General features: G+C 39.3%; 1 protein-coding gene across 1 annotated transcript in view; it reads right to left on the bottom strand.

Annotated features, from left to right (window-relative positions):
* Window positions 1-15,598, bottom strand: part of WARS2 (tryptophanyl tRNA synthetase 2, mitochondrial) — a 95,160-nt gene extending 79,562 nt beyond the window's left edge. Inside the window, exon 1 of the mRNA XM_034990175.1 lies at window positions 15,509-15,598. Within this exon, the coding sequence (XP_034846066.1) occupies window positions 15,509-15,598 (90 nt within the window). The remainder of the gene's footprint in view (window positions 1-15,508) is intronic.
* Between the last annotated feature and the right edge of the window lie 1,379 nt (window positions 15,599-16,977).

Here is a 16,977-nt window from a genome sequence, read left to right as displayed (position 1 = left end):
CTACAAAAACTACCTAAGTGATCACACCCAGTCTCATAGCTTTAAGCACCCAGTCTCTCTCTATACCACAAACTCACAGATTTATAGCTCCATCTAGACCTGACCCTTGAGCTTTGGTCTCATGAATCTAACTGCTTACCTGACATCTCCACTTAGATGTTCCCTAGGCATCTAAATTCCACATGTCTAAAACTCAACTCCTCATCTGCCCCCCAAAGACTTGTTCTTCTCGCAGTGTTTACCATCTCAGTAAATGGCAAATTCATTCTTCCACTTGCTCTAGCCAAAAGCCTTGGAATCTGTTTTGCCTCTTTTCTTTCTTTCAATCTACATTTAATCAGAAATCTTACTGGCTTTACCTCCTTCAAAATAAATATCCAGAATCTGACCACTTCTCATGAAACCATTTGTACCACTCACCCAAGTCTGAGCCTTGCTTGGATCTTGTACTAGCCTCCTAACTGGTCTCCTTGCTTCTATCCTTGCTCCTCTGCATTCTGTTTTTAACACAGCAGTGAGAGTAAGCTTTAAAACCTTCATCAGATCATATCATTCCTCTAAACAAAGTCCTCCAATGGCTTTCCAACAACCCGTGTAAAAGACAGTCTTCACAATTGCTTCTGAGGTTCTATACAATTGAATCCCCACTTCTACCTTCCTATTAGCCATCTGACTTCATGTCCTACTACTATTTTGGGCAGAATAATTTACCCAAGGTTAGAACCCTCGCTCCCTCCCCTTTTTTGCTATGTGCATTTTGTTGCTCCTGTGACAAGTTACTTAACATCTATTTTATAGATCCTCATCTGTTAGCACTAGCACTGGGTTTATATAGGGTTGTTATGAGAATTACATGACTTAATATTTGCAAAGTATTTAGAGAAGTATCCAACACATACTAAGTACTATATAATATTTGCTAAACAAAGGAATGCTCACTTTTCTTCAGCCACATTAGATTCTTTGCTGGTCTTCAAACATGCCAGATTAGCCCGTTTGCATTCTTGTTTGCTCCACCTGGCATGCTCTTCCCTGGGATATCCACTTTGTACATGTTCTTATCACCTTCAGGTCTTTCCTCAAATGCCACCCTTTTGGAAGTCTTCACCTAACCTCAAACTGGACTTACCATCTCCTGTCTCTGCTTTATTTTTTCTTCCATATCGCTTATTATCATTTAACATATTATATATTTTAATTACTTATTTATTATTTGTTTCTCCCTCTGAAATGTAAGATTTTTGTCTATATTCTTCAATGGTCTATCTCCAACACCTTGCACATTTTAAGTATTCAATATTTATTGAATACATCAATACAAATAAAATATTCATGACCTTATTACTCCCATGAATTAGAGATGAGGGCACAGTTCACCAGGTGACAAATCCAAATAATATTCCACTGAACAGTCTTTTAATAGTTCAGGAGACACTTGGCATAAATGGGCCAAAATGTCTTACATGGCTGCAAAAATTGGAAATTAACTGTTTACACATATTCAGCCCTTTGTTGTTATGTTCCCACCTCTTGAATACTCTGGCTGGCTCTCTTTCTTCCCTAACTTCCATTATCCAAGAGAGTTCAAGGATCAGGTACACTACCGATTCAATACACTCGTTTGATCTCTCCAACTTCAACCACCTATTCCCATGGTCAGCTACTGGACCTTGTCATCACCCATGATTCCTCCATTTTTGAAATCATAAATGTCAATATTCCACTCAGTCTGAAATCTTCCACCTTTCAACTCTTCGTGCTTTTATTTCCACTATACCTGCTCCCAAAGCTCATTTAGGAATCAGAGCCTCTGATTTTTCCCATTTTTTTCCTGGTGCAGTGGTCCCTATTTGTCCCCTCCTCTTCCCTACGCAGCCTGGCTCCAAGGTCAATCATCTGGACTCTGCTCTCATTTGCAACGCTAACTGCTCTTGCCATTAAGTCTCAACAGCCACATAAAAGGCCAACCCTGGATCAAGGCTACAGAGCTTGTTCTTCACTTATACACCTTCGTGACTGGCTAAGCAATTTTGGTGAAAAATTTCAAAACAATGCAGAATTTACCTATAAATCTAATTTATGGTTTCTCATCTCATTTAGGCTCTCAACTCTCAACACTGCTTATTGAATCCTTTTTTTTAAACTTACATAGCCCTCACAATATGCCTAGTACTGTTCTAGACACTTAACTCATTTAATCCTCACAGTGGTCCTTTGAGGTAGATACCATTAGATGCAGAGGTTAAGGCACAGAAAGGTTAAGTGACTTGCCAAACACATAATGCTAGTTAGGGACTAAAGTGGTGGAGCTTACTAGCTCTGAACTCTGGCAGTTTGACCACAGAATTCAAGCGTTTAACTTTTCATTCATCTTACAAGATGATGAAAATGAGATAGAGAGATTCAGTAACTTGCCCATGGACATCTAGTTATTAAGTGGAAGAACTTGGATTTGAACCCAGTCAGACTTTACAGCCCATACACTAAACCAGTAACCTATCTCATCTCCTCAGGTAAGCCACTGAGAGAATTATACCCAACAGGTTTTGGAGTCCCTGATTTCCCATCCCATTCCCAGCAAACTGATCTAGACACACAGTCATCTTTCCTCCAGTCTCAGGGTTGATTGGTCTCTCCTAGTGTTTAATCATTTGCTCTGGATTGCATTTCTTCTCTTTCTTTCCATCTCTTTCCTGTATTTTCAACCTCTCCCTCTTTACTGGCTCCTATAATCATGCTCAAGTTGCTTCCACCTTTTTTTTTTAATTTAAAGATTTTATTTATTTATTTGACAGAGAGAGAGACAGCTAGAGAGGGAACACAAGCAGCGGGCATGGGAAAGGGAGAAGGAGGCTTCCTGCTGAGCAGGGAGCCCAATGCGGGACTCGATCCCAGGACCCTGGGATCATGGCCTGAGCCAAAGGCAGACACTTAATGACTGAGCCACAGAGGCACCCAAGTCACTTCCATCTTAAAAGACCCTACCACCGAAAACTTTTCTTGGTCAGACCATTCTTTATAGCTCTCTTCTCCCCTCTCTGACAGTTCCTTCTCACTCAGGCTCCTCAAAACAACAATCCTCACTTCCTCACCTCTTGTCTCACTGTAATTAATCTTCAGCACCAGTAACTCTTCTAAAGCTGTAGTTGCTTATATCTTTAGTGACATACCAATTGTACATTCCAGCGGATAATTTTTAGTCGTTATTGTACCATACCACTATCTTGCTCCTCATTGCGTCTTTGAAATCCTCTACCCCCTTGAAATCCCTAGATTCACACTCACATTCCAGTAACTTTTCTCCCATCTCTGTCTCTTTTTCATATTCATCAACTCTGGGCTCTCTCCTCGAGTTTGAACCTATAGAGGGTTAAAAACCCTTGATTTTTAAAAATTATTTTTCCCAATTTACATGCTTTTCTTGATGATCTTGCTAAAGAAGACACAAATTTAAGTGCTCTTCAGCTGGCAGTAATCCTATCAGTAGTCATGGCCTTGTTACTCCTTTTTGAAGATTCACTCCTTTTTGAAGATCCACTCCTTTCTCTCCCCAGCCCTCCTAACATGTGGTCCAAATGGAAGCTGGATGACCCTATCTCCAAATATAAAGGTGGGCATTGGCCTTCAGGAAGACAGGTATCGAAGTCTGACTCCAAGGTCTGCTATTTAGACAGAAAAATAAGACTAGAGCATAAGCTGTGTCTCTAGCTGAGTCATAGATATGTTAATATATTTCTAATCAAAATTAAGGACACATGGTCTGCTAAAGAATTTCTCTTCCGCTTTAGAATGTGAAAAACAATGTGGGAGATGTCATATGGATGCCAAAACATTGGAATTTGCAAGATATTTTAAAGATTTATGGGTATTACTGGTCCCTGATTTAACAAGATGTCTGGCAACTGTAGTCACGGACTTATCTGGAAGATGCTTCAATCCAACCCCTTTTAACAGACATGACATTCTGTGACAGTTCTATGATTATGCTGGGTTGATTTAAGGTTTATTAAAAATGTAAAGGATAAATTGGTAACAAATATAACAATAAAACTTTCCTGATCAACTACTAAAATACTACTGGTCACTTTAAAAAGAAGAAAATACAAGCTCTTTGTAATATATATTTAAATTCTGCTTGAATCACACTGCTCTACTCTTACTATGGTGCAAAGAAAAATGAAACAGCATTAAATTGTAAGCTAACAAATGGCTTCACTGTCTAAATAGTTTAATAGTGCAGTGGGACCTAAGGCTATTTATCTACGTAGGGCATACCAAGATCAATATAGCAAAGGTACTAGGCATAGTTTGACAGATTGCTTTAAAAGGACTTAAGATGGACAATTAAGAAAAAAGGCAATGTTGATACAATAAATGAACTTTTTATTTCCTTCACGAGTTGCATGAACTCTTGATTTATAATATTAGAAAACACAACATCAGTTCTTGTGAACCAGACAGTATTGAGGCACAACTATGCTCAAAATAAAATCTTCTCATCTTAATCCTGAGTATGTCTATACTTTTCTATATACAGAGGTAACAAACTTTAATGTGATATACAGAAGTAGCAAACTGCAGTATAATGCAGTATATATGCCTGTGAAAAATAAATTTAAAGCTAGAGTATCAATAAAAGTCGGTTATAGCAACAAGTTGGAAATTACAGCAGCCTTCTTGGAAAAATCACTGAAATAAAATTGATATTATCTTCCAATCACTTATAAATATCTGGATAGTTAGGGCAATAATAAGATCATTTATGAACTGCAGCAAACACTGAACATCTTTTAAAATTAGATACATAAAAATATACATAAAAATGTACAGTTTAAATTCAACAATAGGCTAAATGCCAATGGTATGCACTTTCTCTTGTCTTACCTCCTTGGCTTTACTTTTCACTGAATTCATTCACTCCAGTAATTATTGAGCTCTTTCTGTTACAGGAATTATTATGCCAAAGATTTAAGTAATAACTCACTTTCTCACACATACAGTTATCATAGCCAAGGCTCAACAGGAAAAATCCTTCCCTCCCCAGCTTTTATGACTGGTGGAGGTTTCCATGAACATACTTCTGGTAAGATCTGCCTGCTGAGTGGCAGCCTAAGGCTGCACCTATGGAACCCTGGTATTAATTATAAGTCATTTCCTGCTGGAGTGTTCAAAAAAGGTCTAAATAAAAAAAGAGCACGCTCTCCATCTGTCCTAAAGCAAATGCCTATAAACAGAGAGAGAATATAAGGAAGGATGTATTAATTTCTATAAGGAAGGTACAAAGTCCTATAAAATTTCAAAATGGGAGCAATCATTTCCAACTTCAGAACAAAGTTTTCTGGAACCAATAGAGAAGTTCTGTTGTTATTGTTGTTGTTGCTGTAAATTCCAGTTAGCTAATATACAGGATAATATTAGTTTCAGATGTACAATATAGTGATTCAACACTTCCATACATCACCTAGTGCTCATCATGACAAGTGTATTCCTTAATTCCCATCATCTATTTCACCCATCCCCCCACACCCGCACTGGTAACCATCAGTTTTTCTCTATAGTTAAGAGTCTATTTTTTGGTTTGCCTTTCTCTCTTTTTTTCACCCTTTTCTCGTTTGTTTTGTTTCTTAAGTTCCACATATGAGTGAAATCATATCTTTGTCTTTCTCTGACTGACTTATTTTGCTTAGCATAATACACTCTAGCTCCAACCATGTCACTGCATTCTTTGTGAAGGTTGAGTAATATTCCACTCCATATATATCACTTTTTCTTTATCCATTCATCAGTTGATGGACACTTGGGCTGTTTCCATAATTTGGCTGTTGTAGATAATGCTGCTATAAACATCGGGGTGCATGAATCCCTTTGAATTACTATTTTTGTATTCTTTGGGTAAATCCCTAGTAGTGCAATTGCTGGTCGTAATGTAGTTCTATTTTTAACTTTTTGAGGCACCACCATACTGTTTTCCACAGTGGCTGCACCAGTTTGGATCCCCACCAACAGTCAAGGGTTCCCCTTTCTCCGCATCCTCACCAACACCTGTTGTTTTTTGTGTTGTTGATTTCAGCCATTCTGACAAGTCTGAGGTGGTATCTCATTGTAGTTCTGATTTGTATTTCCCTGATGCTCAGTGATGTTGAGCATTTTTTCATGTGTTTGTTGGCCATCTATATGTATTCTTTGGAAAAATGTCTATTCATGTCTTCTGCCCATTTTTTAATTGGATTATTTTTTGGGTGTTGAATTTCGTAAGTTCTTTATATATTTTGGATACTAACTCTTTATCAGAAATGTCATTTGGAAATATCTTCTCCCATTCCAAAGGTTGCTTTTTAGTTTTGTTGATTGTTTCCTTTTCTGTGCAGAATCTTTTTATTTTGATGAAGTCCCAATAGTTTATTTTTGCTTTTGTTTACCTTGCCTCAGGAGACATATCTAGAAAAAGTTGCTATAGCCAATGTCAAAGAGGTTACTGCCTGTGTTCTCCTCTAGGGTTTTTGTGGGGTTTCAAGTCTTACATCTAGCTCTTTAATCCATTTTGAATTTATTTTTGTGTATGGTGTAAGAAAGTGGTCCAATTTCTTTTCTTTTTTTTCCATGTTGTGGTCCAGTTTTCCCAGCACCATTTGTTGAAGAGATGGTCTTTTTTCCATTGGATGTTCTTTCCTGCTTTGTCAAAGATTAAGTGACCATAGAGTTGTGGATTCATTTCTGGGTTTTCTATTCTGTTCCATTGATCTATGTGTCTATTTTTGTGCCAGTACCACACTTTCTTGATCACTATAGCTTTGTAATATAACTTGAAGTCCGGAATTGTGTGTTTTTGTTTCATTTTTTTAAAATGGTGGAATACAGATAAATAAGAATGGGAAAAAAGTCCTTTCCAAGAAGAGACAGTGGCATTAACAAAGAGGTAAAAGGGAAGAGCTCTGAGCAAACTTGGAAATGCTATGAACACCAAGGCAAAGGATCCATGTAAGATAGCAATTGCCTAGAGAAATGTTTTGGATCCAGACTGTGGAAAGTCTTGAATGTAGAGCTCTAAGGGGACTACATTTCCTCAGAGGCCCCCGAAGGTTGCTGAGCAAGGGGAAAACCATAATTAGAGTGCTGCTTTAAGGGGATTAATCTGATGAGACTGATTTTGGGGAGGGGGGGATAGAAGGGTAGGAAAGTGTGGTGATGGGGGAATCAAAGATTATGAAGATTGATAAGAGTAGAGGAGAGAAAGTTCACTGAGTAGAAATATATGTTATTGAAGAAATAATCATCATCCAGCATGAAGGACCCACTAGGTGCTATGCACTGGCAAAAGGACTTTTGGGAAGAGCCATATATATATGGCAGGATCTTGAATCCACATATTCCTACAAGGCATTATTATGAATACCTTACAGATGAGAAAACTAAAGTTTAGTGAGGTCAGATAACTTGCCTGGCATCACACAGCTGGTACAACCAGGCCTAACTGATCCCAAGAGTCATGTACCTTCTGCTTTATCACACTTCCTCTTAGGAAGGGGCCAGTAAACTTTAAAATGACAAGTATAATGTTCATGTGATTGCTTATTCTCTAGACACTTGCTTCTCTAGGTTACTGCATTTCACAGCTTGGTGGCATGGGGGTGGCTGGAAAGTTGCCAGCCATTGGAGAAGCCAAAGTTGCCTGCTGCAGAGAAGGATTTTCCTTCACAACCAAGATGGGCAGGTAACTAGTATCCACAGAGGGCCAAGCTGGCTCTCTCCCCAGAACTGGCAAGGGCTCCACATAGTCTGGTCCTTAACATCTCCCTTGGGACTCCACTCTCATCCTGCACACTTAACCCCCTCTCAAGAGACCTCTTCTCTCTTCCAGCAAATTTATGAACTGGCTGCTTAGCCCATTCTCCCCATGGGAGGACAGGAATCCAAATCAGGGATTTGAGTAAACAGCTCCATATACCTTTTCCATTACATTTTCCCACTTCCTAAAAGGGGCCCAAGGTAACATAGTGAGGAAAGTGTGGGCCTGAATGACTATAAAGTAGAATGGCCCATGCAGTCTTTGTTCATGGGGAGTATTAGGAAAAGGTCATGAGGAGCCCTTTATTTGGTATATAAAATAAATTCTGTTCAATGTTGCTCATTTTAAAGCCTTAACAGCATCCTAACTGATGTACTAAGGGGAAACAATTCACTTTAATTCAATTACTGAATTAGAGACCCCTTTAAAAACTCTTTGGAATGAGGATCTTTTAGCATAAATTCTCACTTATCACTTGCAGAAATGGCCCACAACACTAATTACTTTCATCTCTCCCATTTTCCCACTTTGCACCTCTGCTACTTTTGAAGAAAGTACTCTTGCCATAAATCCCAACTAGACCCTAGATAGTGGTCCCTTGGTCATCCATCAGCTTCAGCACTCACCACCTCCCCTCTGACTGCAGGGCTGTGCACAGGTTGACCTTTTAGCTATAGACTGTGTGTAAACAGAACTTCCTACATGCACCTTGGGACTCATGCATTTAAAGCCCTTATTTTACACACAGTAATCCTAGCGGCAGTAGCCAAATAGAGACATGGAGATAAATTTACAAGACAGCTTTGCTCCTTCTTCATAATTCATCGAGCCAAACAAGAGGGTAGGAACAGTGACAACAAAGGATGATTTATAATTTCTACTCTGCATGTCACCATGGCAAGATACATAAGTGGCTTTCATGGAACGGATTTAAAAGTTGCAAGGCAGTTATCGGCATATTATCATGGGTAATTTGTTTCAGAATTTAATGGCATTTTACTACAGTTAGGGTATAGACTTTGGAATCAGGCTCCCAGGGTTTATATCTTGGCTCTAACATTTGCTAGCTATGTGACCTTGGGTGAGTCATTTAACCTCTTACTATTCTAATCAACAAAATGGAGTTCATATTGGCACAAACCTCATTGCGTTGTGATGATTAAATAAGCTAATGCATGTCAAGTGCTTAAGACCATGCTTGGTACATGGTAAGCATAAATATGTGCTGGTATCACCTCTTCCATCATTATTGTGTTTATAATAACAATTGTGTTTATAATAACACTAAATGATTTCAATACAAACATGAAAATAACATCCATTGAACTAAAACTTTAAAGAATACTGATGTTTACTTAGATTCGTCATCATTACAACTGGTTAAAAAAACTGGAAGACACAATGAGAATGTAATCAGTGAGTCAAAATTTTAGATGACTAAATAGTGAAACTTGGTATGCTGCACTCAAGATTAAAAGAATATGTGAAGCATTTTGGAGATTACAAAGTGTTATATTAGAACATTAGAATATTATAGAAAATAACAGATTCTACTTGAAAATGTTTTGTAAGGTGAGATTTGTTATTTTATGTTATGCTTTCAAATACCCTTAATGAAAAATCTACAACTATCATCTTAAAAACCTGGGATAAGAAGCAGTGGAACCAAAGACATTCATTCAAGACTCTGTCAACAGTGGACTTGCCCAGCCCTATAGTGAGTCCCAGCCAGAACATCAGGACAGGAATGCAAAGGAGAAACTGACAGACCTGCATGCTAGCTGGTGTGCTGGCCTAGAGGGCAAAGGATTGAGAAGCAGAAGCTGTGAGCATCTCCATCGGTTAGAAATCAGGGTGGCTTAACTTTGCCTTTAAGGAGACCAAGGGGGCACTCAAAAGGCAGTTCCTTAGCCAACCAGAAGTAGGTTCAATAGATGCCAGCATGACTGTGTGCCATGAAAAAAGAAAGCTGTAGATGAATTTTGATAAATGGCTAGACGCCCAATAGAACTTAGATGTCAGGGTAGTGTGAAGACCTTGATATAACCTTGACTCATTCAGTAAGCAGGGACGTTAAGAAAGTGTTATGCCTCCTACTGGGAATAAAAGATACGGTATTGCTAAGAAATGATATATAGAGAAAACCGTAAATGCTGGAGCAGAGTTAAATTAAGTCAAGCTGGAGTCCCTGTAGCACCTCTGTGCCTATAAATTATCTCTCTGCATCTAGTGTCTCACCCTGCAGAGCAGTTTCCAACCTCCATGAGTAAATGGCTCCTGTGGAAATTCAAGAAGAAGCCTTAGGCCTCATGTTGCAGTCTCGAAAAGAGAAATTCCTGAACCCTGAGGGGTGCGGTAGAATGGAATCAAGAGCAGAACTGGATAAGTGTTCTTTATGAGGAGGCTAGAGGCTGGGTTAGTTGTAATAATGACTGAGGGAATCCACAGAACCAGTCAAAAGGCAGTTCCTTAGCCAATTTTGTGCACAAAGATGAGCATATTATGCAGAAGTAAGCTGTATTTAGAAAGAGAGAAGGAAAGAAGGAAAATTGACTATTATCTTCAGTGCTTGTGCAGCTTAAGAGAAATAGAACATACGTTGCATTTTATTGAAAAAATACACACATATCAAAGTGAATACTCTCCAACTACTTATTTTCAGGGCAGCTCCTCGAACATAATTCATCCATCATATGTGGTCCTCAGCCAACAAACTTACTTGGATATGTTAGGAAGCTGAAGTATTTTTCAAATGTTATCATAAGAAATTTAAGATTGTGTGGCACCATCTCTTGGCCCACTGTTTGTGTGTGGAGGGAGGGTGGTATGGGGGAGTGGGGGCGGCGAGGTCAAGCAGGCAGGGCTCTAGCTACTCCTCTATTCCTGAAATCAGAAAAGCTCTGCTTTTATGTTTTATCATTAACATTGATTGAGACAAGATTTTATTTGGTAAGAGAAGACCACTGGTCAGGTGGAAAAAGCACAGATGAAGCTGAATTTGAATCCCGGTACCGCCATTTACTAGCTTTGACTTAGGAAAGTTACTTAATCTTTCTGAGCCTTAGTTTCCTCTTTTATAAGATGGGTAGAATAATATTTACAGGACTGTTGTGAGAAGAAAATAAGATAAAGTGTGTATAGCACATAGCACTGGGCCTTAGCACATAGAAGGTGCTAGCTAAATGTCCGTTCCTTTTCTGAAAGACAGGGTTATGTATGGATATAGGCTTAAATCTACATACTTGTGTAAGGCTCTGCAGATAGTTCTTCTGTAACCTGCAGCCATGCAACGGGTAGACTGAGAAAGGATCTCAGGGAGCAGCCTTACTCTCTTTAGCATTTCCTGGCTACGGATGCCAGAATAGTTACTAGCAAAAATCCTCAGCTTCTACTTACTGTTCCTTCCTCTATATTTTCATCAGTTACCATCAGTAGTTTCCATTATCTACTCAAATATAGTTTTAAAAATTATTATTTCTAATAAGCTAAGTCAGTTCTCAAGGAAAACCAATCTAAAGAGGATTTTAAGTGAATGGGCTCCTAGGCTGATTGAGCTTAAAAGGGGCGTTCGAGTGGGTCCATGCAACACCATTTAAGAGAAGCACAGAGATGAAATAGCCCCCTCAAACCAGCCCAGTTATTGTCTTGCAAAATGATGGCTATAGAAGCTCCTGATAGCTCTCCATGCTGATTAGCTCTTGGTGCAAGTTGGATGGACAATACATAGCAGAGACAAGCTAAGGGAAAAGTCACTGGGAACACTTCCCCATTTTAATGTCATTAAGATCACAGAAACCTACAACAACAAATATTAATTGCAAAATAGGGAAGGAAATCCCAATAGTAAATTTTATCATCCTAATTCCACAATTAATTAGCGTTGTGATTTTAGGCTAGTTACTTAACTAAAGTCAGCTTCCTCATGATTTAAAATCAGGTGCTGATACCTGCCTTAAGGCCTTGTTATGAACAGTCTAGTCTCTCTTTGGTGGTATTCTTGCCAAAATCCATAACCTAATAACGAGAAAACATCAGACAAACCCAAATTGAGAGACATTCTAGTAAATAATTAACCAATCCTCTTCAAAAGCGCCAAGGTCATGAAAGACTGAAAGTGCCATAAATTGGAGGAGACACGACGGTTAAATGCAACATGGGATCCTGGATTTGATCCCAGACCAGTAAGAGACTACTGGACAAACTGGTGAAACTTGAAATGGGTCTTTAGCTAGTATTGTACCAAATTTATTTCTTGGCTTAGATCATTGTATTATGATTATGTAAAAGGAAGCTTGGTGAAGGATGTACAGGAAAACTGTGTACTAATTTTGCAAACTTGGTAAATCTGAAATTATTTTAAAAGAAAAGAAGTTAAAAAAAGGAGCAATTGTTTGAAAAGCCTAGTCATGAGAACTGAATACAAGAACAATAATTTAATACACTGCCTAGTTTTGTTTTGTTTTTGTTTTGTTTTTGCAGGGATGATTCCTTCATCTACGGCTAAACTTGGTAGCCATTAACATTGGGAACAGTATGTAAATACTGGCCACACCCAGCTTGGGACAGCTAACTGTGAAGTGTGTTGTTCAACTGCAATATAATGTGGACATTTTACACTGAATAATTACAAATATTCTTGCAAAAGTCTACTAACCATCAATATTTCACTCTTGGTACAACACCATCATAAGTTAGGGCTTCAAGAAGGGTGGATTCTATGTTTGGCCAACGATGACAGGCTTAAATTTACCTAATGCCATCAGTATTTAAATGTAGCATGTCAAATCTTCATTCCTCTGACTCTGTGACTACTCTCATCTTGTCAAATGTCAACAGTTTTTTGCGAGGTAACACCTGGCAAAATAAACCGCTTTCACATAAATTGTAGACAGCTCACAATGAGTACAGCTTGAAACACTGTCATTCCTGATTTCTCTCTATTTTTTATTTTAAACTTGAACCCATCTCTAGCCTTGAGGGGCAAAAGCCTGCCTTTGAGATAACTAAAGGTCCTCAATGCCAACCTTATTACTCAAGATTTTTTTTTTAAAGAAAACATTAAAACAACCTAGGAATCACAATACTTTTATCAGTCATAGTTTCCAACACAGCACCGCTTTGGCCCACCCACTTTTGCCTCTCACCTCAGGGAGTAACTGTGTAACCAAACTAGTAACAAGCAACTTGTCTATTTCTTAGTTTTTGATAGAATTATCCATATGATAAAATTGTATTTTCTGTTAGACTATACTCTTGCAAAATAATTTTTGTTTTCTACAAAAGTTATGAGATATCATAAAAACGTCTAATGCATCTGGTTTAAGAATCCAATTCTTCCTTCACATATATCTGCATCTGTTCACAAAAATCGCTTTGACTTCAAAGGAAACTTTTCAAGAGAAAAAGACAATACATACACGAAAAGTGCCCATAAATTTCTAGTCCTTTTCTAAGGCCATTTTAATAATAACACTGTGGGACAAGTATCTTTTTAGGTCTTTAGAGATCTAAAATATCACAGATGCTATTAATGACTATGCATTTATATGGAGATTTGTGCTTTAACACTTTATTCTGGGTCTAAAAGTGATATATCTTCAATTTTGAACATGTGGAAAATACAGAAAGCTTAAAGAAGAAAATTTAAGTGACTTTTAATCCACTATTCAGGAAGACCAAAGCAAAACAAAAAAAGTTAAGGCTGGTTGTTTCCTTCCAGTCTTTTTTTGTGTGCATATATTTATATAAATATTTATTTATAAACAATATTATAATTACACTATGAAAACAATTCTGTATCTTTTCTCAGTTGCTCTTTCAAAAGACTGTATTTGTCTTTCAAACCATCATATTTAATGACTGAAAATTACATGTAGATTTATACTTTAAAAGAAATGCTCTCGCTTATATTTAATCCCTATTCTACTCAAAGATAAATTAAAGTTTTGGAAACACTAATCTGTTCTGGAAATTCTACATTTTGAAACTGTCTAGATTAGCAGTTGATTAACCTTAAGATACCCATATTCATTAATTCCACTGAAACAATACCAGAGGTTTAAGACATTTTTTCTTAGCATTTATAATAATTTAGTGCCCTAAAATTCCCTGGGTAATCATTAGTGGGCTCTAGCTTATTTTCCTTTTCTCTTTGATTTTCTATTTCTTATGATATCCTCACCTCTTAGGTTTGGAAAGAGAGGAAGTTTGGATCTAAGGTTTAGTTACCTTGGTACCACAGGTTTTAATATGCTATTATCTAGCTATAAAATAGTAAACAACCAATTCTGGTTCTGCAGAATCAAACCTTCAAACTTCAAAAAGAGGAGTATTGAATGGATTTATCTAATTTCGAATCAATTCTTACCTAACATTGATGCCTAAAATTTAAAATAACATTTAAGTAGCTGTTTTGTTGACAAAGAGTTCTCTGGTATTTCCTTTACCCTTAAATGAATCTTGTGAGGCCCATATCAATGAGGAAAACTTAAGTACAGAGCATTAAGTAATTTATGAGATGACAGGAAAAACAAGATAAACTCAAATCTTGGTTTTCATAATTAATCTCATTGCTTTACTTTGGCTTCATGGAGCCATAGATTTTCGAAAGCTTGAAGGAACATTAATGGGTCAAGCAATCCCACCCTTCCTCCACCCATTTTGCCAAAGAAAATAAATCCGGTGAGATTGACTTGCCATGTCACACAGCTAGGAAGTGTCAGGCAATCTCTTGACCTTTGATTTCCTAATTTCAAGTCTAGTGCTCTTTCCAATATACCAGTTACCACACAAAATCCTCACACCTATGCATTTTGACCACGAATATGCAAGGATGCCAAGAAATCACCTAGTAATCACAGAATCTTAAGTTTCTTCGTAATTCCCTGAAGATACGTCCCAAGAGACGCACAACAAAGTGCCTACCACCAAGATCGCACTTGGAAGACATTTAAAAGTAAATGTCTGAATGAGTGAAGTAAGTATCTAAATGACTCGAAGGTGGTATTTTTACCATGGGGGTAAAATTCCAAATACTGACGGGGGTAAAATTCTAAATTTTGAAGCCAGTGCCCACGCTCCCAGCACGACACGGTAACGGTGACAGCAGTGCTGCCAGGCGCAGGACAGGACGACGCATTTTGGCAACTTGCTGCAATTCCCTCACAGAGGGAGGTCTATGCAGGTCTACCTCGGGGAATGAGGAACCAGAGTGTAAGACTCACTGACACTTGACACTGAAGTGCCGCCCTGCCAGAATGAGGATGTCAAGTGGCTGCTCGTACTTAAATCGTCCAATTCCTCACAAGACCTCCTCTCCGATTTCTCCGCGGGCCCCTCGGAAAGGAGGGCGAAATAGTAATGGGACCACGAGAAGGCGGGCAGCCCGGGGAAGACCGGCCCTCTCTGATGGGGTAACTTCACACCTGACTTGGCTTCCCGCGTTGCCTGGCAACAGCAGCGGTGCCCCGCTCTCAGGGAAAGGGGCCGAGGCCAAGTGGGCAAGCGGAGATGCGCTCCTCCCACCACGGCGCGTGACATCATCGCGCATCCTTGCAACGTCGCTACGTTCCGAGTAGGGAGGCAGTCTTAGGAGACTTGAGGAGAGAGACGACTCGGTATTCTCCAGAGAAAACGGGAAGAGAGAAACCAATGGAGGGAGGGGGAGACGAGACGGACCTAGCGGGATGGGAAGCTGGCGGGAGAAAGGCCAACTGTGGTTACCTGGGGAGTCTGACCAGCTTCGGGTCCTTTATGAAGTGCCCGGATGCAGCTCCAGCACCCACGCGCCTTCCGCATTGAGCGCATCGCCATCTTGAGGGAGGCGGAGCCGAATTGACTTGAGTGACGTCTGCCCAGAGAGCCAGTCCCTGAGTCGTAGCTGTTTTGCTTGCTGCGTAAGCGCCCTTGTCTTCCGGGCCTGCCTCTGTGCAGCTGCGTGCGGGAGTCCGGTCTTTGCAGAGCAGGTGGGGACAGGAACGGGGTGGGGCTTGGCTTTAGTGTTTCCCCTGGACACCTAGTCTTTGCGGAGACTTCCGGGTGGGAGAATCTCTTTCGGGGATATTGGTAGCCGCGTTTTAGACCGGAAGAAAGTCAAGTAAATTGTCTTTCGGATCCTAGCCGTCCAGAGGCAGCTTTTAAGAAGTCTCTAGGAATGGGGCCTACCCAGTAAGTGGTCCTTTGAGACTTAGGTGGCCTCATTAATTCATTCGATCTACAATCGATCTGGGTTTGTTAAACCCTACCATCTGCTAGGGGCTGAAGGTACAAAGACGCCTATCTTATACGGCCTAGTGCAGAGCAGGCAAATAAATGATGCGCTGTTTTAGGTGTTATAGAAGCAAACCCCAAGATTGGGGAAGAGTGGTGGTTAAGATTGTGGCGCTTAAGCCTGATCCAAGGCAGGCTTCAGAGGGTGACACTTGATAGAAGAAATTGTTCGCATTTTGGGTTAAATTATGAGAAGAGTTAACACTGTACTTCTGCTTCTGTTAATGTGCTCAGAAAGCTCCCAGACAGAAAAGAACCTATCAGTAAACATGTAACAGGAAGAGATTAGTCAGAATTCCTTTATGTGTTTTTTTGTGTTTATCCATTGAACAAATACTGAAAATTACCACATTTCCACAGGGAGAGGTAGAGATAAATGGAATAAGGATCCCCATACTCTTAAAGCAACTGAAATCCTAACAGGTTAAGACAAAGTTTGTGAATTAAAACCGTACATTAAAATCTCTTAAGAGTGGTTCTTTTTACTGGTGAAATTAAAGCGCAATTGGTGTAATGTAGAAATAAACGGAAGCAATTAGAAGGATGAAGGCCAAAAAAAAAAAAAAAAACCTAAGAAAATCAACTGTTATTCTTCAACAAATCAGTCGAGTTTGGTTTTGTCTCGTAAATTTGAGGGGTGTGCTGTAGTTCCAAATGTGATGACCATTAAGTAGGTCTGGAGCCCAGGAGAGCGATCCAAATTACAAAACGCATGGTAATTGAAAGTTAGGAACTCTTTGAGACCACTAGGTAGAATCTGTGGAATAGAAGTGGTCCAAAGACGAACCATGAGAGACGATGGACTCTGAAAAACAAACTGAGGGTTCTAGAGGGGAGGGGGGTGGGAGGATGGGTTAGCCTGGTGGTGGGTATTGAGGAGGGCACGTTCTGCATGGAGCACTGGGTGTTGTGCACAATGAATC

This window comes from Mirounga leonina, unplaced genomic scaffold, assembly GCF_011800145.1.
Source record: "Mirounga leonina isolate KUSES-001 unplaced genomic scaffold, KU_Mleo_1.0 Mir_507, whole genome shotgun sequence".
Classification (NCBI taxonomy): Eukaryota; Metazoa; Chordata; class Mammalia; order Carnivora; family Phocidae; genus Mirounga; species Mirounga leonina.
This window is presented reverse-complemented; position numbering and strand designations above follow the sequence as displayed.